Below are 25695 nucleotides of genomic sequence, written 5' to 3'. Positions count from 1 at the left end.
GTTACGTGCCGCTCATCTCCGCCCCTCCGCTTCTATTGGCCGGCGGCTGTGTGACGTCTCTGTGACGCCGAACGTCCCTCCCCCTTCAGGAAGAGGATGTTTGCCGCCCACAGTGAGGTCGTCCGGGAGGTAAGTGCGTGTGATGGGGGTTAACGACTTTGTGCGCCACGGGCAACTAATTGCCCAAGACGCACAAACGACGGGGGCGGGTACGATTGCTCGTGCGATCGCAGGATAGATCGTTCCATGTGACGCCCGCATTATTGTCTGCGCTGCCAGCTCCGCGCTGTTCAAACACTTCATCGGCTAACAACTGCCTACGGTTGTCCTGGGGTACCAGCTCCACCTGTGCTGAGCTGTACTATCTCAGCTGCGTCACCATCTGCCTCAGCAGTCCCGTCTAAGCTGCGTCGGCCATACCTGGCTGAAGACCACAGGTGGTGTCACAACTTATCCCCTGTAAATACCCCTCATTTAAACGACACTGCCAGGATCACGGAGTCGGGCCCTGACACAGTGACCTCCCAAACAGACCTGGCCTGGTTCCGAGTGTCTCCCCCAAACAGGCCCTTGTGGGCACGTCATATGCAAGCAGGCAGCTTGCACTCATCATTTGGATAGTTGCTGCTTTTTACTGAACTTCTTACTGAGTCGTCTAGAGATAAGTTGTTTGTTGTTTTCCCTGTCTGCCCTTTAGTGCCTAATGGGGTTGACTAAGCACTCATCCCATCCACTCTCTACCTAGGGGCCAGATCAGGGTCAGCCAGGGTCAGGTGTCCAGATCGGCGCATAGGTGCGGAACCTATCTAGGGTGGTGAGGGACCTCTGGAGCCAGCATTAGGTTTGGTCAGGAGTCACCATCTCCCCCTTCCATCAACACAAGGTTTCCCATCCCTTTCGCCATTCGCTTTGCACTTCCCCGTACCTAGTGCTACAGATTCATTCAGTATGCAGTAAAAATAATATCCAATTACATCCTTCCTCACTGTACAAGGCGCACTATTCATCTTTTTTACAATCATAAAAATGCATAAATTCACGTTTGGGAAAAAATGGATGTTAAGAAATCAGTGGAGTGATCTGTTTTTAGAAGACGTGCATAAAATACACTAGCATAAGTAAAGCCCATATAAACTACATTGCTAGAGATCATGGATCCCTATAAAAAGAGGTTGTTCAAGAGAAAAATAAGGGTTTTTTTCATGCTTAAATAGTTTTAAAATAATGATCAGAGGCAAACTCACCTTCTAGCGCCCCCAAAGATCAACTGGATCCTCTGTAGATCCCGAACAAGTTGCCTGCACTGGAGTCGCAGGAGAACTAGAAGGTGAGGATATCTCCATTTATGTTGTAATTTTAAAATTATCCATGCCTGATAATAAAACTGTCGGCAACCCCTGTAACAAGTAGGAAAAACATACATAACACTATTATTATTATTATTATTATTATTATTATTATTATTATTATTAATAATAAAAAAAACAACTAGAGGAAACATACATGAAACTTATTATTATTATTATTATTATTATTATTAATAATAATAATAAAAAACAACTAGGGGAAACATACATAAAACTTTTTTTTATTATTATTATTATTATTATTAATAATAATAAGTTTTATGTATGTTTCCCCTAGTTGTTTTTTATTATTATTATTAATAATAATAAGTTTCATGTATGTTTCCTCTAGTTGTTTTTTATTAATAATAATAGTAATATAATTATTATTATTATTATTATTATTATTATTATTATTATTATTATTAAAAACAACTAGGAGAAGCATACATAAAACTATTATTATTATTATTATTATTATTATTATTATTATTATTATTATAAAAACAACTAAAGGAAACATACATGAAACTTATTATTATTATTAATAATAATAAAAAACAACTAGGGGAAACATACATAAAACTTTTTTTTATTATTATTATTATTATTATTATTATTATTATTATTATTATTATTAATATTATTAATAATAATAATAATAAGTTTTATGTATGTTTCCCCTAGTTGTTTTTTTATTAATAATAATAATAGTATTATTATTATTATTATTATTATTATTAAACCAACTAGGAGAAACATACATAAAACTATTATTATGATAATAATAATAATTATTATTATTATTATTATTATTAATAAAAACAACTAGGAGAAGCATACATGAAACTATTATTATTATTATTATTATTATTATTATTATTATTATTATTATCATTATTATTATTATTATTATTATTATTATTAAAAATCAACTAGGGGAAACATACATAAAACTATTATTATTATTATTATTATTATTATTATTATTATTCAAATGTTTGGAGCCACCAATAGCATAAATATTTACAGAAAAACAGAAAACAACAACATTACAGCCAAACACATAATGGACTGATAGTAAAGAAAAGGTTTGTGCTAGATACAATACAACTGAACATGACAAAAAAAAAGTCAAAATAAATGAAAAATAATAAATAAATAAATAAATATTAAATAAATAAACTAAAAGGTGAATAATGAGCTTGAGTTCTAATAGGAGAACATCGGCGACATCTGATGGCCAAACCAGGGTACAGCATAGGTATAAGCTTATAAGGAATCTGTCGTCAGGTTTATGCTTCCCAATCTATGAGCAGCATAAATTAGGAAAACTCCTGATTTTACCAATGTGTCACTTACTGGGCTGCTTTCTGTAGATATGACAAATCACTGTTTTATCTGCTGTAGAGATTAACCACAAGTTATCTGATCTACTGTTCCAGTGTGTAACATCATCTCTGCGAGCAATTTACCAAATTACCTATAAATCTACATTTCCTGCATACAACCACATCTCTGTAAATTAATAGATTACCTATAAATCTACCATTCCTGTGTGTAAAAGCATTTCTGCAAGCAAGTTACCAGATTATCTAAAAAAAACTACACTTCCTGTATTTAACTGCTTTTCTGCAAGCAAGTTATTAGATTACCTATACATCTACACTTCCTGTGTGTAATTGCATCTCTGCAAGCAAGTTATCAGATTACTTATAAATATAAAATTAATTTGTGTAATCACGTTTGCAAGCAAATTGCCATTTTACCTATAAATCTACACTTCCTGTGTGTAATCGTATCTCTGCAAGAAAATTATCAGATTACCTATTAATCTACAATACATGTGTGTAATTTCATCTCTATTTCCTCATAGACTGTAGCTTACGAGCAGGGCCCTCACTCCTCCTGGTATCTTAATTTTGTTATTTTGTATTGTCTCATATTGTCTGTACATCTCCCCTCTGAATTGTAAAGCGCTGCAGAATATGTTGGCGCTATAGAAATAAAACTTATTATTATTTATCTCCGCAAGCAAGTTGCCAGATTACCTATAACTCCACACTTCATGTGTGTAACCGCATCTCTGCAAGCAAATTGCCAGAATACCTATAAATCCACGCTTCTTGTGTGTAACCGCATCTCTGCAAGCAAATTGCCAGAATACCTATAAATCCACGCTTCTTGTGTGTAACCGCATCTCTGCAAGCAAGTTACCCGATTACCATTACACATACACTTCCTGTATGTAACCACATCTTTTCAAGCAAGTTATCAGGTTAACAATAAATTTACACTTTGTGCGTGAAACCACATCTCTGCAGATAAATTACCAGGTTACCTATAAATTTACACTTCCTGTCTCTAATTGTCTAATTATATGGTGTGCATCTCTGCAAGCAAGTTACCAGATTGCAACAATACTTTTGTGTATGAATAAACTAGGCTCTGTTTCATATGGTGCCTCCTGCTTTGCTTGTCTGTTCCCTTGCTTTCCCAGTTCTTGGTCATCTACGTGCTGTTCCTCAAAATTCACTTCTGGACCGAGCTGCTCACCCTGTCCTATGGCTTAGAGAATTTGCTTCATCAGTTAAAGACCTAAAACCAAATATGAAGATGTGATGTTTTGGCAACCTAGACCTTTGTCAAATAATACAAAACACAGACAACATCAAAAAATTACAAACAAAATATGTAGAAGGTCCATAAAATTAGAGTTAAAAGATAAATAGAAACAAATTGGGGTTGACTTACTAAAATGTGTAATTGTAGACTGCGGAAAGTTAGAATAGAAAGTCTTAAAATGGGCCAAATTTTTTTTGGTGTCTCGTGCCAGATGATAAGATTTGATGCATCTTTAGGCTAAAGGGGGTGTTACATGCAGCAATATCGCTAGCGAGCAAACCCGCCCCCGACGTTTGTGCGTCACGGGCAAACCGCTGCCCGAGGCGCACAATATCGTTCGGAGCCATCACACGGACTTACCTGCCTAGCGACGTCTCTGTGGCCGGCGAACCGCCTCCTTTCTAAGATAGAAAGATTCCAATAGAAGCGGAGGGGCGGGCATGAGCGGCCGGAACATCCCGCCCACCTCCTTCCTTCCTCATTGCCGGCGGCCGCAGGTAAGCTGTAGTTCGTCGTTCCCGAGGTGTCACACGTAGCGATGTGTGCTGCCTCAGGAACGACGAACAACCTGCGACCTCTACAATCAACGATTTTATGAAAATGAACGATGTGTCAACGATGGACGATAAGGTGAGTATTTTCCATCGTTAACGGTCTCTCGTTGGTGTCACACGCAACGACATCGCTAACGAGGCCGGATGTGCGTCACGGAATCCGTGACCCCGGCGATATATCGTTAGATACGTCTTTGCGTGTAACGGGGCCTTTAGTTGGCCACATTCTGGTGCAAATTCAGCCCAATTTGGGCACATGTAATGGTAATTTACATTCTGCAACATCATTGTGTCTCCTAAGCAAAGCGCTTGATCTATCCACCTACTGTATTGTCTACTGTATGTTCCCTTTTCTTTTACACACCATATCCTTCTACATTAAGCATTATTATGCAGACATTTTTCTGCAATGTTTATCTAATCTAGTATCTTAAGGAGTGCCAGAGAAACGAATCTGGGGCACAGGTAATGTGTGTTTGGAGACGTGTGAATGGTAAATACTCATATATATTGTTTTACCGTCTTCAGACACCTTTTAAGTCACGGATACTTTTTATTGCAAACAATCTCTTTCTCTCGGCCATATGTTTATACTCAGTGTTGGTAAATACAGTAACTTACAGTTGGCATCTCCAAGTGAAGTTATTATTTCCTCTTTTCAGTAGTTATATCCCCCTTTGAGCCCCCCACACAATAGCAATGTCACCTTTTGTGTCCCCCATAAAGTATTAATGCTTGTATTGTCCATTTATTGCCCTGTACAATACTAATTTTACCTTTGTGCCCTCATATTTTAATAATGTTCCATTTTGTCCCCATATATTATAATAAATAAATTATAGTAATGCCCCCCCATAGTGGGACCGATAATGTAGATAAGCCCACCTTTTTTGTCCCCCTAATACCGTATACTCCCATACAACAAGGAAATCATGGGGCCCCATAGCAGAGGTTTTAATTGGGACCCCCCCCCTCGCACGCACGTGTAACCTCCACACGCACAATATGATGACCCTACTGTACCCCCCTCTACTACCTCAGCAAACTATGGTGACCCTAACACAGTATGATCTCCAACTGTGACCCCCAAACAGCCCTCCATGCAGTATAATGGCCCCTACCAGCCCTTTAAGTAGTATAATGGACCCCACACAAACCTTCACACTGTATAATTGCTTGCATACAGTATAATGGCTGTGAAAAAACCTTCCATAAAATATAAAGGCTAATAGCCCTCCAAATAGTACTCCATCTATTATAATGCACCCCCCATAGTCCTCAATATATTATAATACACCCTTATAGTCCTCTATATATTATAATGCATACTCCATAGTCCTCCATATAATATAATGCACCCTTATAGTCCTCCATATATTATACTGCACACCATAGTCCTCCATATAGTATAATGCACACCATAATCCTCCATATATTATAATGCACAACATAGTCCTCCATATAGTATAATACACCACCCATAGTCCTCCATATATTATAATTCACCTCCTATAGTCCTCCATATATTATAATACACCCTTATAGTCCTCTATATATTATAATGCATACTCCGTAGTCCTCCATATAATATAATGCACCCTTATAGTCCTCCATATATTATACTGCACACCATAGTCCTCCATATAGTATAATGCACACCATAATCCTCCATATATTATAATGCACAACATAGTCCTCCATATAGTATAATACACCACCCATAGTCCTCCATATATTATAATTCACCTCCTATAGTCCTCCATATATTATAATGCACCCTTATAGTCCTCCATATATTATAATGCACCCCCATAGTCTTCCATTTAGTATAATGCACCCCCATAGTCTTCCATATAGCATAATGCACTTAATAGTCCTCCATATATTATAATGTACCCCCATAGTAGTCATCCATATAGTATAATGCACTCCCATAGCCCTCCATATATTATAACGCACCCCCATAGTCCTCCATATAGTATAATGCATACCCCATGTCATTCAATATCATTCAAGTGCAGTGCGATGTTTCACTTGCACCCATAGACTTGTATCGGTTCAAATGAATACAACTCTCGCATACACTCGCAACGTGCTGTGGTTGCTTTCTCTATGCGATTCCGCCTGAGAAAAAATAGCAGATGTGAACTGCCTGAGAGAGTAACATTGGTCAGCGTGGAATGTAATTTTTTTTATCGCATTCCAGTCATCTGATTTTACTCGGTGTGTCCTTGGCCTTAGTGATAACGTATATGTCAGTCCTGTGTGAGCACTCCACTCCAAAAAATGGCAAAATTCCAAGTGTTTTTTGTGACTTTAAGGCTATGTGCGCACTAGACCGTTTTTCCCGCGGATTTACCCGCGGATTTGCCCCGGAAATTTCATGAGAAATGTCTGCAATCTTTGTGCAGACATTCCCCATGAAATTCAATGAGAAAAAAAAATAGCTGTGCGCACTGTGCGGATTTTTCTCAAGAAAATTTCTTGAGAAAATTTTCTCGAGAAACTTTCTTGAGAAAATGTGCATGTCCATTAATTTCCGCAGGTACCTGCGGTATTCCGGGGGTATTCCGCAGGTAGCAATGATGTGCGGTATACCACCGGAATAGCCGCGAATTACCTGCGGGAATGCTCATCGCTGCCTGCGGTTTTGCAGGAAGCGATGTCATTATGCCAGGAAGAGGAAGCGGAGCAGAGTAAACACAGACGTCGCACTCCCTGGACGCCGCACAGAAGCACTACCGTGCGACCTCCAGGTCTGTCCCGTGCAGTCTGTGTCCTGCTCCGGCCTCGCGGCTGCCTGCACTGCAGCGTGTCAGTGTGTGCCCGCAGTGTAAGCAGCCTGTCACGCTGCAGCGCAGGCAGACACTGACACAGGCAGACACTGATACTGCACTGCAGGGTGTCAGTGTGTGCCCGCAGTGTCAGCAGCTTGTCACGCTGCAGCGCAGGCAGACACGGACATCCTGCAGTGCTGGGAGCCGCGGGGATGACGATCGCTGCTGTCAGGAGGTGAGATCATTACCTGCTGTGACGATCTCCTGCCTCCTGACGTCACCGCGGTCACTGCTGTCTATGCCCGTCTCGCGAGCGGCCCGAGACTGTCACTAGCGGTGACGTCACGGGCTCTCGCGATACTTCTGACAACGCGGCGGGCATAGAAGTCAGTGACAGCGCTGACGTCAGCAGTACAGGAGATGATCACAGAAGGTAATGATCTCATCTATGCTCCTGATGGCAGCGCTCGTCATCCCCTGCAGTGACCTGGGCTGACCTATTGATGTTAGCTCAGGTCACTGCATTGCTCTCCCAGCCAATGGGGAACATTCTGTTCTTCATTGACTGGGACAGTGACTATGGTATGGATCGCCGTGGGACCCCCCCCCCTTATTGGATTACGCCGGACGTGGATTGATTGTTCTTTTCAATAAATTGGTTAAAGAGGCTATGTGGGGAGTGTTTTTTCAAATAAAACTTTTTTTGTTGTCTATTTTTTAATTATTACTGACTGGGTTGGTGATGTCGGGTATCTGATAGACGCCTGACCTCACCAACCCCAGGGCTTGATGCCAGGTGACATTACACATCTGGCATCAACCCCATATATTACCCCGTTTGCCAACGCACCAGGGCGCAGGATGAGCTGGGGCAAAGAGCCAGGATTGGCACGTCTAATGGATGCGCCACTTCTGGGGCGGCTGCGGCCTGCTATTTTTAGGCTGGGGAGTGTCCAATAACAGTGGACCTCCCTAGTCTGAGAATATCAGACCCCAGCTGTCCGCTTTACCTTGGCTGGTGATCCAATATGGGGGGGACCGCACGTTTTTTGTTTTAAATTATTTATATAATTTAAAATAACAGCGTGGGGTGCCCACTGTTTTGGATTATCAGCCAAGGTGAAGCTGCCAGCGGTGGTCTGCAGGCTGCAGCCGTCTGCTTTACCCTAGCTGGCTACAAAAAATGGGGGGACCTCACGTCGTTTTTTTTTAATTATTTATTTATTTTATGGCTAAATACAAGGCTAAGCACCCTTTAGTGCCACATGAAAGTCACTAAAGGGTGCCAGCTTAGAAAATGCAGGGAGGTGGAACATTATATAGGTCTTTCTCATCTATCCCTCTATCTATCTATCTATCTATCTATCCATCTATCCCTCTATCTATCTATCCATCTATCCCTCTATCTATCTATCTATCTATTCATCTATCTATCTATCTATCTATCTATCCCTCTATCTATCTATCCATCTATCCCTCTATCTATCTATCTATTCATCTATCTATCTATCCCTCTATCTATCTATCTATTCATCTATTCATCTATCCATCTATCCATCTATCCCTCTATCCATCTATCCCTCTATCTATCTATCTATTCATCTATCTATCCCTCTATCTATCTATCTATTCATCTATTCATCTATCTATTCATCTATTCATCTATCCATCTATCCCTCTATCTATCTATCCATCTATCCCTCTATCTATCTATCTATTCATCTATCTATCTATCCCTCTATCTATCTATCTATTCATCTATTCATCTATCTATTCATCTATCCATCTATCCCTCTATCTATCTATCCATCTATCCCTCTATCTATCTATCTATTCATCTATCTATCTATCCCTCTATCTATCTATCTATTCATCTATTCATCTATCTATTCATCTATCCATCTATCCCTCTATCTATCTATCTATCTATCTATCTATCTATCTATCTATCCCTCTATCTATCTATCTATTCATCTATTCATCTATCTATCTATCCCTCTATCTATCTATCTATTCATCTATCCATCTTTCCCTCTATCCATTATCTGTCTATCGATTATCTTTATTATTTATTGCAGGGACAAACCTGCGGTAAATCCGCGGTAAATCCGCGGCAAATCCGCATGCGGATTTGGTGCGGATTTTTTCCGCAGGTCCGGAAATCTTTCACTGGCAGAAGTTTCTCAAGAAATTTTCTTGAGAAACTTCACATTTCTAGTGCGCACATAGCCTTATACCCGAGAAAAATGGTGTAAAATGAATGCTGGATTCTATCTCCAGTCTCTAGAAGAAAAATAATAATAATAATAATAATAATAATAATAATGGTAGAGGTAATAAGAATAGTAATAACAATATTAGAAATCATTATTAATTATTATTAATAATAATAGTGGCAGTAGTAATACAAATAATAATAGTAATAGCAGTAATTATTATTATTAATAATAATAGTCATAATAATAGTAATAGAAATAAGAATAGTAATAAAATAATTATTTTAGTACTACTTTTATTACTATTATTATATTATTTTTATTACTACTTTTATTATTGCTATCACTACTGGTTGTACTATTATTATTTTGTTACTATTATTATAACAATTTTTTTTATTACTACTATCCTTATTACATTATTATTATTATTATTGTTATTACTATTATTAGTTTTATTCTTACTACTACCTCTACTATTTTTATTTGTATTGCTACTATTACTATTATTCATATTTTTGTTTCAATTATTACTACTATAATATGAATATTGTTGTTATTATAACTATTGTTACTGCTAGTAATAATAGAAAAATATTAATAAAAATTGTAATAATAGTAGCAATACAAATAATAATAGTAGTGGTAGTAGTAAGAATAAAACTAATAATAGTAATAACAGTAATAATATAAATAACAATAGTAGTAATAAGGATAGTAGTAATAAAATTATTATTATTATTCCTGTTATTACTATTATTAGTTTTATTCTTACTACTACCACTACTATTATTATTATTTGTATTGCTACTATTATTACTATTATTCATATTTTTGTTTCTATTATTACTACTATAATATTAATATTGTTGTTATTATTACTATTATTACTACTAGTAATAATAGTAAAAATAGTACTAAAAATAGTAATAGTAGCAATACAAATAATAATAGTAGTGGTAGTAGTAAGAATAAAACTAATAATAATAGTAATAACAGTAATAATATAAATAACAATAGTACTAATAAGAATAGTAATAAAATAATAATAATAAATTATTATTATTATTCCTGTTATTACTATTATTAGTTTTATTCTTACTACTAATATTATTTGTATTGCTACTATTATTACTATTATTCATAATTTTGTTTCTCTTATTACTACTATAATATTAATATTGTTGTTGTTATTATTACTATTATTACTACTAGTAAAAATAGTAATAAAAATAGTAATAATAGTAGCAATACAAATAATAATAGTAGTGGTAGTAGTAAGAATAAAACTAATAATAATAGTAATAACAGAAATAATATAAATAACAATAGTAGTAAGGATAATAGTAATAAAATAATAATAATAAATTATTATTATTATTATTCCTGTTATTACTATTATTAGTTTTATTCTTACTACTAATATTATTTGTATTGCTACTATTATTACTGTTATTCATAATTTTGTTTCTCTTATCACTACTATAATATTAATATTGTTGTTGTTATTATTACTAATATTACTACTAGTAAAAATAGTAATAAAAATAGTAATAATAGTAGCAATACAAATAATAATAGTAGTGGTAGTAGTAAGAATAAAGAATAAAACTAGTAATAAAAGTAATAACAGTAATAATATAAATAATAATAATAATAATAATAATAGTAATAAATTATTATTATTATTATTATTGTTATAATCATTAATAATAATAATAATAATAATAATAATAATAATAATAATAATAAAATATAATAATAGTAATAGCAGTAGTGGTAGTAATAAAAATTATAATAGAATAATAATAGTAGTAATAAAATTAGTACTAACAATAATAATCCTAAAATAGTATTACTACTACTATTATTATTAGTAGTAGTAGTAGTAGAAATAATAACAATAATAATAATAACCCCTTCTCTGCCAGCACATGCTCTTGCAGAGGCTGCTGTGCTCTGTGTCGCCGCCTCCAGCTGACGGTCAGTGACAGGAGGAGGGGCTCGGCTCAGTGTAGTCTCCGCCGCCCCCAGCGTCTCCGGCACCGGCAGGAGGATGATTTCCAGCGTGCTTGTCACCGGCTCTAATCGCGGGATCGGCCTTGAGCTGATTAAAAAGTTCCTGTCCAGATCGCAGCCTCCGGAGAAGATCTTCGCGACCTGCAGAAACCCAGAGGGAGCCAGGAGCGAGGTGAGAGGGAGCCGAGAGCTCCGGATCTCTGGGATCTGCTGATCTGGGATCTTCATGGTGGAACATGAACCAGGAGCAGTAGCAGAGGGCTGTGTGTGATATCAAGAACGACCGAGGGACGTGTCAGGCCGATCAGAGGACGATCTCATCTGCCGAGACATGTTATGTGTTATACAAAGTGTGTATATAACACTGCTCATTATGTAATAACGTATTCTACATTCCTTTCATTCTAAAAATCTATACATACATACAGTATAAAGATTTATATATCTATAGACAATTTATAGTATACTTATATATAAAAATATATATACATACACATATATACACAGTGACCTACATCAACACACTATAGAAGGGGAAAGGGAAATACAGTAACGGAATACATATATTATGTGTTTATACACACTAAATCCACACATATATAGTGTGTGTATATATATATATCTATATATACATACATACACACACACTATATCACAAAAATGAGTACACCTCTCACATTTTTTTAAATATCTTATTATATCTTGTCACGGGACAACACTAAAGATCTGACACTTTGATATACAGTAATGTAAAGTAGTCAGTGTGCAACTTGTATACGCACGTGCTCAGCATCATGTCTAAAGGTCGACTTTTCAGAATAGACAATGAGTATTGCCAGCATTGCTGCAGAGGTTACAGAGGTGGGGGGGGGGGGGGGGGGTCCGCCTGTCAGTGCTCAGAGCATACACCATACACTGCATCACATTGGTCTGCATGGCTGTTGTCCCAGAAGGAAGCCTCTTCTAAAGATGATGCACGAGAAAGCAGCAAACAGTTTGCTAAAGCAGACTAAGGCGGGCTTTGCACGTTGCGACATCGCAGGCCGATGCTGCGATGTCGCACGCGATAGTGCCCGCCCCCGTCGCAGGTACGATATCGTGTGATAGCTGGCGTAGCGAAAACTATCGCTACGCCAGCTTCACACGCACTCACCTGCCCTGCGACCGTCGCTCTGGCCGGCGACCCGCCTCCTTCCTAAGGGGGCGGGTCGTGCGACGTCACAGCGACGTCACACGGCAGGCGGCCAATAGGAGCGGAGGGGCGGAGATGAGCAGGATATAAACATCCTGCCCAGCTCCTTCCTTCCGCATATCCTACGGAAGCCGCAGTGACGCCGGTAGGAGATGTTCCTCGCTCCTGCGGCTTCACACACAGCGATGTGTGCTGCCGCAGGAACGAGGAACAACATCGGACCGTCGCGTCAGCGTAATTATGAATTACGCCGACGCTGCAACGATGATACGATTATGACGATTTTGCGCTCGTTAATCGTATCATCAATGCTTTACACACTACGATATCGCATGCGATGCCGGAAGTGCGTCACTTTCAATTTGACCCCACCGACATCGCACCTGCGATGTCGTAGTGTGCAAAGCCGCCCTAAGGGCATGGATTGCTGGAACTGTCCTGTGGTCTGATAAGACCAAGATAAACTTAGTTTGTTCAGATAGTGTCAAGTGTGTGTGGGGGCAACCAGGTGAGGACAAAGACAAGTGTGTCCTGCCTCCAGTCATACATGGTGGTGGAGGGTCAGGGTTTGGAGCTGCATGAGTGCTGCCGGCTGTGGGGGCTACAGTTCATTGAAGGAACCATGAATAAAAACTGTGACATACTGAAGCAGAGCATGATCCCCTCCCTTCAGAAATAGGGCCACGGGGCAGTATTCCAACATGACAGCTATACACTGTATGCATACACATACACACATTTTATATATATATATATATATATATATATATATATATATATATATATATATATATATATATATATATATATATATATGCAGTATAAATACACATAAATATTCATGTCTTTTTATATATATGTGTTCACACATACATTTATACGTGTGTATGTTCCATATATATATATATATATATATATATATATATATATATATACACAGTATATATTCTGTAATATACTAATATTGTAATATACTATATAGTATATTACACATACACACTTGTATGTATGAGACAGTGTGTGTGCGGGATTTTAGAGCTGGAACTACACGTCATAGGCAGATTGGGACACTACGAGGCTGCGAAAACGATGTTAATCAAGTGCGGAGGCAGGGCTATCTTCCAGAGGGCATAGCATGCACCCCATAGACTGGAAGAACTCATTAACATAAAGTGGTAAAAAATGATATTTCAACAACAAGGCATCTGCTATAAGGCACACAAGTAAGACCTTTTTCAGTATCCTATTACCTGTATGCCCATATTAACAGTTTAAAAAGGTCAAGGTGGTGACAGATTCCCTTTAAAGTCTATGTGGTTGCAAACTTGTGAATCTTCACAGTGTACAGTGTGCACACTGTCAGGATTCTCCAATGCAGGCACCAGAAGAAAGCAGGCAACTAACCACAAGTGTGCGGTTTGCATACATGTGGTCACATACCAACAAGACGTCCACAGCCTCACTCAATTCAAGTCTAGTCAGAATGTGGCCAGAAGTGTCGTGAAAGTCGAAGAGTCATGTAGCCAGCGCCATCTTCCTTACCACCAGTTTGGTGATTGCTCCAAACCTTTCCAAGGACACAAAAAGGACTAGGCCAGCCAGCTGCGGCTTAAAGTTGGTATTAGACCAGCGATGCGGCCAGCATGTTATCTTTCCCCTTCACCAACAATAATTTATTTTCTTTTGCAGGAATTACGGAACTTAGCTTCCAAGCATAGCAACATTGTGCTACTTCCTTTGGGTAAGTGAGACTCAAAAATAATATGCAAAATAATAAGCACCTTTTAGAATGTACTTAAAGAGGTTGTCCACTAATTGGTCATCAATGTCTCATTGGCCGGGGTCTGAAACCCGCACCCCTGACGATCAGCTGTTCTCGGCGGCGGTAGCAGGTACTCCGGAATGCTCAGTTACACAGCTGGTCTGTCTTCTGATCGCTGCCTGGTTCTTCACGTCCGCCTCCTATTGAATTGATTGGGAGGCGGATGTGCAGTACCCGGCCGCGATCAGAAGACGAATTAGTTCCGGAACTGAGCATTTATGGCCACCTGTTCCCGCTGCCGACACCAGAAAGAGTTAATTGGCGGGGGTGCGGGGTGTCAGACCCGGCTGAACAGATATTGATGAACTCATAGGTCATCAATGTTTACATAGTGGACAACCTCTTTAATTAAAACCTCTCCAAAGGCCACTTCTATGAGAAGACCACTCCTTTATTTAGATCCCATTTATAGTGGCAGATTTTGAGTTCAATCAGATCCTGTCCATATTGGTTTTCATCTCTGAAAGTGTGAAATTTTGTAATTAACAACGTTCCCATAACAGTGAAACATCTCCCTCTCCGGCCCATTAGATGGCCCAGCTGTTGACCGCAGCAGATATCGTTATACACTAATGGATACCATGAAGGTTCTTCCAATTTGATGCTATTAGGAGCCCTACAGTGACCCAACAACCAGGCCCCCAGTATTATGGGCTGTATTAGAAATACAGTCACTCTGATCCCTGCCACGTAACCCCTATGATGCAGTTATCTATGCTGATTATGGCATCTAAACGGTTAGATGGAGAGACAGTCTTTCTGTCACCCTTTTGACCCCAAGACTACCGGATGCCTAACTATTCATCCCTTGGTAGCAAACTTTCAAAATGCTCCATAGCTTTAGTCCAATTATTCCTACATCAGCCATTCGAAGCCTCCAAAACCACAATGGGAGTAGAAAGCTTGTTCTATCACAACCATGCTGGCACTAATTGAGGACAGAAGATAGTAGGCCTCTAATTTTGGGTAGACAACGCAGTGAGCTTTATGGTCTTGATTATCTTTCTATATGAGCTTTACCAGGTCATGAATCAGTAGACTGGGAACTTGTAGAAGAAGAGATGGAGAAATATGTAACACGTGGGGTAAAACATGGCACAATGCCCACACCAACTAAGGTGATTGCCGGAGAACAAAGAGTCTGAACAATTTGGAATGGACATGTCTAAAGATTTTAAAGCCCCTGGAGACCAATGAAATTAGATATATCTTCTGGGGAATGTTAAGGAGACATGTAGGACATCAGAATTGTGAGAATAAATTATAACATTGGAGAGATGTACAAATATTGGCCACAATGGTGACAGGCATCTTCTGCTTAAGCTGGAACTTGTTTGCGTGAGTCAACTTATAGGGGTGGTTCACTACTCTGCAGTAGTGACCACATTTCTGTAAAACTGTTAGGCGAGGCTTTTTCTAAATACCTTGATCAGCCGATTCAGCCTATGAGCAGCGCTATCGTGGTCCGCTCATCCCCATCACGTGACCTCCCTGGGCTTCTGTGACTTCTGGGGTCCGGTGATGTCAGGTCAACTTCCAGTTGACCTGACATGACGGCGGCCGGCCCAAGTCTATGTGAGTGACTGGGCTGTGAGCAGCGTTTCACTGCTCATCACAGCCCAGTGTCACAGCCCAGTATGTCGCGCGCGCACTCCTTTACTGCAGAACACCGCAAGCAGGAGACATGCTGCACTGTGATGCTAGGCTGTGACGAGTGGTGAAACTGTGCCCACAGCCCAGTCACTCAGGAAGACTGGGGCCGGCTGCAGTGATGTCAGGTCAACCGGAAGTTGACTTGACATCACCAGATACCAGTGGTCACGGAGCCCAGGAGGTCACTTCATGGGAAAGAAGAGTGGACAGTGATAGCGCCACTCAGAGGCTGAATCGGCTTATCAAGTTATTTAGAAAAAGCCTTCCCTATCAATTTTACAGGAATGTGGTCACTACTGCAGAGTAGTGAACCACCCCTTTATGTCTTCTAATGTCCGAGTTGTCGAGTACGTTCTTGAGAAAAGGTCTTGGGTTGAAGGTAAAGATCAATGGGGATGGACCACGGTTGGTCAGGTGTCATTATGTATTTGGATAGGTAAAGGGATAACTCAATTGACCTTAGTTGAGCCATTGGAGCTAACGCATCACAAAGTCAAGATCAATGTGTTGCAAAACAGAAAGAGAGCATCTAACCACCCATATCAACATTGGTGGATAGCAGACATCTGGTAATCTTCTTGATGAGGGCATAGTGAACCACATTGGGCAGGATTGGAGGTGTTCTTGGGTGGGATTGAGGCCAGGACTTCAACATTCCATCAATATGTTTGTTTGTAATGTGGGATGAAGATTAGTCTACACCAAAGAAACCTACGATAACTCAGGTAGATCGGGCAAACTCCACGCAAATGTTTTCCATGGTTGGACACGAGTCTGTGACTCCATCGCTGTAAGCCATCTGGGTTAACCACTTTCCTGGGATGAAAATGTTTTCCAATTAACAATTCTATGAATTCCTGTTCATCTTTGAAATGTCTTTGTTGGAATTCACAGATGCCACGAATGCAGAGAGTGTGAAAGAAGCCGTTGTAGAAGTCGAAAAATATCTGAATGGTTCTGGGTTAAATTTGCTAATAAACAATGCTGGTGTAATGCCCAGGACAAGCCTGGACCAGGTGGATGGTGATGAAATGATTGATACCTTCAATACAAATGTGGTTGGATCTCTGCAAGTAAGCCAGGTAATAATCTAAGCTCAGTTTGGCCTTGTTGTAGCCATGCATTGTAAGGACATATTCAGACATGGCAGATTTCAATTAAAAAATTTCTGTTACTGTTGTTCTGTTTAATACATCTGAATCTGGTTGCTTCTATTTTCAGATGAATAAGACGGAAATATACAGTGCCTACAAATAGTATTCAACCCCCTGCAGATTTAGCAGGTTTGATAAGATGCAAATAAGTTAGAGCCTGCAAACTTCAAACAAGAGCAGGATTTATTAACAGATGCATAAATCTTACAAACCAACAAGTTATGTTGCTCAGTTAAATTTTAATACATTTTCAACATAAAAGTGTGGGTCAATTATTATTCAACCCCTAGGTTTAATATTTTTTGGAATAACCCTTGTTTGCAATTACAGCTAATAATCGTCTTTTATAAGACCTGATCAGGCCGGCACAGGTCTCTGGAGTTATCTTGGCCCACTCCTCCATGCAGATCTTCTCCAAGTTATCTAGGTTCTTTGGGTGTCTCATGTGGACTTTAATCTTGAGCTCCTTCCACAAGTTTTCAATTGGGTTAAGGTCAGGAGACTGACTAGGCCACTGCAACACCTTGATTTTTTCCCTCTTGAACCAGGCCTTGGTTTTCTTGGCTGTGTGCTTTGGGTCGTTGTCTTGTTGGAAGATGAAATGATGACCCATCTTAAGATCCTTGATGGAGGAGCGGAGGTTCTTGGCCAAAATCTGCAGGTAGGCCGTGCTATCCATCTTACCATGGATGCGGACCAGATGGCCAGGCCCCTTGGCTGAGAAACAGCCCCACAGCATGATGCTGCCACCACCATGCTTGACTGTAGGGATGGTATTCTTGGGGTCGTATGCAGTGCCATCCAGTCTCCAAACGTCACGTGTGTGGTTGGCACCAAAGATCTCGATCTTGGTCTCATCAGACCAGAGAACCTTGAACCAGTCTGTCTCAGAGTCCTCCAAGTGATCATGAGCAAGCTGTAGATGAGCCTTGACATGACGCTTTGAAAGTAAAGGTACCTTACGGGCTCATCTGGAATGGAGACCATTGCGGTGGAGTACGTTACTTATGGTATTGACTGAAACCAATGTCCCCACTGCCATGAGATCTTCCCGGAGCTCCTTTCTTGTTGTCCTTGGGTTAGCCTTGACTCTTCGGACAAGCCTGGCCTCGGCACGGGTGTAAACTTTCAAAGGCTGTCCAGGCCGTGGAAGGCTAACAGTAGTTCCATAAGCCTTCCACTTCCGGATGATGCTCCCAACAGTGGAGACAGGTAGGCCCAACTCCTTGGAAAGGGTTTTGTACCCCTTGCCAGCCTTGTGACCCTCCACGATCTTGTCTCTGATGGCCTTGGAATGCTCCTTTGTCTTTCCCATGTTGACCATGTATGAGTGCTGTTCACAAGTTTGGGGAGGGTCTTAATTAGTCAGAAAATGCTGGAAAAAGAGATAATTAATCCAAACATGTGAAGCTCATTGTTCTTTGTGCCTGAAATACTTCTTAATATTTCCCGCCGCACTCGAATACAATATTCATTTTGACTAGTTGATTCTCAGCCTTAAAAAGTCTCAGAATTCTGGGGTTCCTTTGTGTTAGGTTTAGGAGAATGTTGCCTTCTTACTTGTATATGTTCATTTCTAGGCTTTTTACCCATTGTTGAAAAAGTCTGCGGAAAAGAATGCCGAGAAACCTTTAGGCTGCGAGAAGGCGGCTCTCGTTAATGTGTCGTCTGTGCTGGGGTCTATTCAACAAACCCCGTTGACCTTTCAACCTGAGAAACAAGTCATCTCATACCGAATCAGCAAGGTATAGTACAATGGTCTTGATTGTGTCCACGTACCCTAACGGGCACAAATCCAAAAGTCTGACAACAACTGACCCAGCCATTTGTGGGGCATTGTTAATTTGCTTGGTTCTGATTTCGGGAACCCCCTGTCAATCTTGAGTATGAATGGGATGCGGCGCTGGTGTGGCTCTGTGGTTCCTTCCCAGCACAGAAGGGCTACTGGCCACTTGACGTCAGGAAACTACATCCCACTCCACTCTCTTAGATACAGATTGTTCTCTTGCTGGAGACCACTGTGAAGGATATTAGGCATGACCTCAGTCCTTTTCATTCTTAGGATCAGTCCCAGAGGTTGGACTCCCACCAATTATAAAGAGATGGAATGTCCTTCTCATATTTGCAATGTCAGAGGCCATATTCTCAAAAAAGCCACCTCGGACAGACTTGGTGATAGTCACTCCATATGGCAGATTCCATTGGAACCTTGGCCTTTGCCTTTTAAGGCCAGTTTCACACATCCGGCTTTTCGCCGGTTTGCCGGATTCGGCGCACGCCAGTGACCGGCGCTTGTTGTGCTACCATTGTACTGTATACACTGTACTTGCGCACGCCGAATCCGGCAAACTGGCGAAAAGCCGGATGTGGGAAACTAGCCTTAGGCTGCTTTCACGCATCAATTTTTTTGGCATCAGGCACAATCCGGCAATAAAACGGATCAGTTGCATCAGTTTTTTCCATCAGTTCCTTCAGTTTTTTGACAGATCCATTGTGATACTGAGCATGCTCAGTTCAAAAAACCGGATCCAGCAGCCGTATCTGTTTTTTTGCCGTATTACGCCAGATCCGGCATCCATAGGCTTCCATTATAAAACACGCCATACGGCACCAGATCCAGCGCGATACAGTTTTTCACCAGAGACAAAAAAACGTTCCCCTCAGCGTTCCATCCGGCCGCCAGACAAGCAAATTTTGCCAGATCTGGCGAAAGCCAGATGGAACACAAGGACATCTGGCATAATTCGGCGCTATTAGAAGTCTATGGGGGAAAAACGGATCCGGCGGCAACAGATCCGTTTTTTCAGGTTTTTGCCAGATTGTGCCTGATGGCAAAAAACTGATGTGTGAAAGTAGCCTAACGTCTTTACAGGGATCTGGTCTTACAATGGGGTCCACTTGATTGCTCCCATGGAAGGGCTGCTGGAACAAACCATAGGCATGAGAAGTCAACATAGCCGAGTCAGAACAGGGGCGTCAGTCAAGGTACCAAATCAGAAGACAAAAGAATGGTCAGAAAGCAGGAAACAGTCAGACAACAGGAATGTAACAAGCAAAGCAGAAAGCATAGGGAGTGAACCAGAAAAGATAAACTTGTAACTGGCAGTGAGAGTCAGGGATTTAGGACTTGCTCAAATGAGGGTATAACACAACTGAGTGCTATCTGATGTTTTATTGGATAGCACTCACGTCAGTGTTATACTATAGACCAGCACTGATCAGTGATTCAGCATGAGAAAACAATTGCTCCATGCTGTGATTTGGCAGCATATCTCAGGTCACAAACACCTATACAAGTCTATGAGTGCGTGCAAAACATCTGACTGCACTTGGATGTCATCTGAGTACAGTCCGCTATACTCGGAGACCGACAATGGATAAAGATGGAGAAATGAAGCTTCCTTTCTTTTCTGTTCCTGTGATCCAATTCTTACATGCAAGAGAACTGGATCACAGTAGATGACACTTGAATCACGCTCACAGTAGAGTTTGAGCCGAGTGTCATTAGCATATCGCATCTGGTGCTATACACCAGTGTGACATCGGCCTTAAAGTGCACCAATCACCAGGATTTATCTATACAACCTAAAGCCAGTGCTATACTGGCACTATCATGCCAATTCTATACATATCTGTAGTAGTCAGCTAGGATGTATAGGTTTTGAAACACAAGCAAGTAAAGTTTGTAAAATGAGCAGCTTTTTGAGTGGCAGCAGCTGCTGATAGCTGGGGTGGGTATTCATAGTGATTCCCGCTCCCCCGCCTATCCATCCTCCCCCTGTTATTTATGCTAATTCTATTATAGAATTGTTTTTACTAAGTGACTAGAAGGACCTGTGCTGATGTCATACCCATGTGACCAGAAGGGGCGGGGCCTCAGCCAACAGAAAAATAATGCTTCACAAAATAGAGGAGAATCTGGGGCACTGCTCCAAACACTACTATACTACTCATGCTATGCGATTAATGTCCATTATACCCATAGTAAACAGGCAAGTTTCCATGCTGCTCCGGGGTGCTCATTTTAGAGGAGACATATCCAAATAGAGTTATGAGAAAAACGGCACTCACCGGTTCTTGCTGTGAAGGAATTTCTTTATTTACAGGTGGAGATTACACACTTGGGCTAGCGGGGAGGGAGCGGACCACCCAACACATCAGACATGTCGGGTGGTCTGCTCCCTCCCCGCTAGCTCAAGTGTGTAATTTCCACATGTAAATAAAGAAATTCCTGCACAGCAAGAACCGGTGAGTGCCGTTTTTCTCATAATTCTATTTAGAAAAATGATGTTGCTTCCTGGTATCAGCTATGTTGGCTGAGGCCCGCCTCTTCTAATCACATGGGTATGACATCAGCACAGGTCCTTCTAGCCACTTAGTAAAACATTTCTATAATAGAATTAGTATAAATAACGGAGAGGACGGACAGGCAGGGGGACAGGAATCACTATGAATACCCACCCCAGCTATCAGCTGATCGGCAGCTGCTGTCATTCAAAAAGCTGCTGATTTTACAATCTTTACTTGCTTGTGTTTCAAAACCTATACATCCGAGCTGACAACTAAAGGTATGTATAGACTCAGCCTGATAGTGCCAGTATAGCACTGGCTTTAGGTTATATAGGAAAATCCTGGTGATTGGTGCGCTTTAAATAGAAATCAGCACCGCCAGGGCACAGAGAATTAACTCCATAGCTTGTTGAATAACACTATTTTACATTATTTTCACAGGCAGCCCTAAATATGCTTACTCGTTTGCAAGCTGAAGCTTACAAAAAGGATGGTATTCTGTGCACGGCTCTTCACCCCGGCTGGGTTAGAACAGAAATGGGAACAGAGCGGGTGAGTTACAAGTGTACACATAGCCATAGTGCCATGATCCTGCCGAGACATCTCAGTGCGACACTATTCATTACCGAGTTTTCACTTTTATACTTACTGCAGTTTCTACTATATTGCTCTGATCTAATATTTTAATATTATAAGTCAAAACTTGTCACCTATATCCCTTAAGGTACAGCGGTAAGGAAGGCTGTATAAACCCTATTCTAAGATGAGCATTTTACAAGTCCAGCTATAGAATGACAGAGGTCATGAGTCCAAGTCTATTTCGCTATCACCCAGCCAGCTTGAGTGAGAGCTGCAGCTTATACTGAGCAGTGTGAGATCTCCGCAGGGATGAGGGACACTGAGGAGCTATCAATCAGATTAGGTCAGAAATTGAGTTACACTTTTATAAAGGATTACACCGCCATTCTGACATTGATTTTCAAAGTCATCACAGCAGATTCCTGTATTGTTCCCTGAAGATTTTTAGCAGCACAATTAAAGTGATCCTGTCAGGTGCAATATGCACCCGGAACCATATGAGCAGCTCTGGGTGCATATTAGTAATCACTGCCTAACCGTCCCTGGATCTAGTAGCATAGATAAAGAAATCTTTAGAAAAACTATTTCTAAAGATCTTTTATCGTATGCTAATTAGGCCGGTGACTAGTTGCAAGGGCGTGAGTTCCTTGGCTAGTCGGCCCTCTTAGCATGTTGCACATCCCTGTGGGCGTACTAACATGCTACTGACAGCTCAGCGACGCCGCACATACCTCAGTCTTGATGGCAGTCGGCGGAGGATGAATGCACACTGCGCATGTTCCGGAGTCCTCGGAACGTCCGGTCATGCGCACTATACCTCACTGAAGCCGGGAAGCTTACACCCGGCATCAATTTAGTGCACATGATTGGAAGTCCAGGGGGACAACGGATCATGCGCAGTGCTCATCCATCCTCCGCCAGCCGCCGTTAAGACTGAGGTATGTGCGGCGTCACTGTGCATTCATTAGCATGTTAGTACGCCCACAGGGGTCTGCTACCATGCTATGTGGGCCAACTAGCCAAGGGAACTCACGCCCAGGGGACTAGTCCCCAACCTCATTAGCATATAATATACGATCTTTAGAAATACTTTTTCTAAAGATCTCTTTATCTCTGCTACTAGATACAGGGACGGATAGCCAGGGATTAGCAATATGCACCCAGATCTGCTCGTGGCTCTGGGGGAATATTGCACCTGACAGGTTCCCTTTAAAGGCAACTTTCAAATGTGTATACTATTTACACTTCTTTTTTGCTGTAATTTTTATTGGTACCATTTTGGCGTACATTGACATTTTAATCACTTAGCTGTTTTGGAGAGTGACGTGGCATCCGAAAAAAGACAATTCTGGCATTTTTTTTATTATTTTTATTTTTTTAAATAATATATTTTGTTAGAAGCAGTAATAATAAATTTTTTTATTTATTTTTGTATTGGGAAAATGAGATTCAATCTTTGTATTTTTTTATTTTTGGGGTATTTTTAATAATATAGATTTATTTACATTTTTACATTTATTTATTTATTAAATCAAACAAATTTTATTAGGCACACTATAGTCATAACAGATCATGACATCATCAAGATACAATTTAAATCAAGGTTCGCAATATTCTTTATATAACTAAAAACAGCCCATCCCTTTTACCCGTCCCACCCATGTCACTATCCGCTTAACTAATCCCCCCGTTTCACATTATTTTTTAGTGGGGACTTGAAAACCTTGTTCTATATGCTGAAATACTTCTAACTGTTACCTGTTTGAGGAAAGTGCTGGCTGTACAACACAGCCAGCACCTGCCCTTTGTGGAGCTTGATGAGCTCCTGAGCCCCCACCCTTATGATGGATATTTAATTCCTGGAGTCTGAAAGAGGCCTTAGAGGAAGGTGCTGGCTGTACAACACAGCCAGCACCTGCCCTTTGTGTAGCTGGATGGGCTCCTGAGCCCCCTCCCCAACCCTTAGGATGGATATTTAATTCCTGGAGTGTGAAAGAGGCCTTAGAGGAATGTGCTGGCTGTACAACACAGCCAGCACCTGCCCCTTTGTGGAGCTAGATGAGCTCCTGAGCCCCCTCCCCCACCCTTATGATGGATATTTAATTCCTGGAGCGTGAAAGGGTCAACAAACTCAAGGAGAAGGAAGATAGGGAGCACTACTAATGAAGGTAGGGTTTAGAGAAAATACATTCTCAGTGCATTTTGGAAAGTGGCCGTGCCAGATATAGAATATTTAGTAAGAAATAAAAACTTCTTTTTTTTTTTCTAGGCTCTTCTGACAACTCATGAAAGTGTAACCGGAATTATGGAAGTTCTTAGTTCGCTCTCCGAGAAGCAAAATGGTATTCTGGTGACCTGGGATGGGAAAGTAATTCCCTGGTGATACAGGTTCAATGACCTGCAGAAAAACGGATTTCAAAACTTCTCATGATAGATTTTTCCCCCTTCGAGTAATTCTAACAGACTTTTTTTTAGTGAAACTTCATGATACATTTGTCCACGAATTCCATCACGCGGTTATTGTATCGCCGGTTCACGTTTTATATACTACTGTAAGTGACATGAATAAAGATCAAATTATATTGTCTTGACTTGTGTATGCTTCCTGTGTATAAAATTTTGCACAATTTTGGATAATAATGGACCTTGGATGTTTACTGTAGAATTGTTCCAAATGGATTGGGCCTGTAGTGCAGGACTGAAAAAGAGAGAACTTGTTCCAAAGCAAAACGACTTGTGCTGAATCAGAAATTCAATTTGTACAAACTAAGCAAAAGGGTGGCCCGACAAAGGGTATTTTATTGAATTTTAGACAGTTGTGAAAGGAGTTAAAAAAAAAAATATATACTTACCTGTCCTGACATTCCGTCCAGTTTTGTCTTTCCTCCATCCCTTTGTACAAGAGACAGAATAGGGCTGTCACGGGTGACAGACAGTCTTGTGGTGTCCGGCTATAGAAGGTCACAGCGTTTGGCTGCGCAAACTACTCCCTCACTTTCTATCATTCCTGTTTGGTTTTCATCCCTTTCCCTTTAGGACCCTGCAGATTTCCTCAGCCTGTCAGCTGCTTTTCATCAGCACTTCCCTTGTCTTTATATACCTTCACTTCCTATTATTCGGTGATGGTGACATTTCATATATCTTTTTCAAGTCTTCAGTGCAAGCAGGCGACTTGTATACATCTGGAGAATTTTGGAGGTTGATGGAGTTACTCTCACTGAGTCAACTGGAGATACGTTGTTTTCCCTTCTTTGTTATCCCTATGTGTCCTTTAGTGCCTAGTGGGGTTGACAAAGAGCTTATCCCATCCGCTCCCTACCTATGGCCCAGATCAGGGTCAGCCGAAGGTCAGGTATCTGTAGCGCCCAGAGAAGGGGGTACTCAGTCCCGGGCGGTAACAAATGGGAATGTCACTCTGGTGGCCGTTGCCCGGTCCCGCGCTCTGGGCCCCTTTTGTTAATGGGGGGT

The 25695-nt window shown here is 40.7% G+C and overlaps 1 protein-coding gene across 1 annotated transcript; it reads left to right on the top strand.

Moving 5' to 3' along the window:
• Positions 1-11522: 11522 nt before the first annotated feature.
• LOC142255422 (C-signal-like) lies at positions 11523-24818 on the top strand. Its single transcript, XM_075327032.1, has 6 exons — positions 11523-11709; positions 14419-14470; positions 17099-17286; positions 18939-19103; positions 22090-22200; positions 24497-24818. Exons 1-6 carry the CDS (start codon positions 11575-11577, stop codon positions 24608-24610), a joined length of 765 nt encoding a protein of 254 aa, XP_075183147.1. The 5' UTR covers positions 11523-11574; the 3' UTR covers positions 24611-24818.
• Positions 24819-25695: the final 877 nt, after the last annotated feature.

The sequence above is a fragment of the Anomaloglossus baeobatrachus genome, chromosome 10 (genome assembly GCF_048569485.1).
Source record: "Anomaloglossus baeobatrachus isolate aAnoBae1 chromosome 10, aAnoBae1.hap1, whole genome shotgun sequence".
NCBI lineage: Eukaryota > Metazoa > Chordata > Amphibia > Anura > Aromobatidae > Anomaloglossus > Anomaloglossus baeobatrachus.
This window is presented reverse-complemented; position numbering and strand designations above follow the sequence as displayed.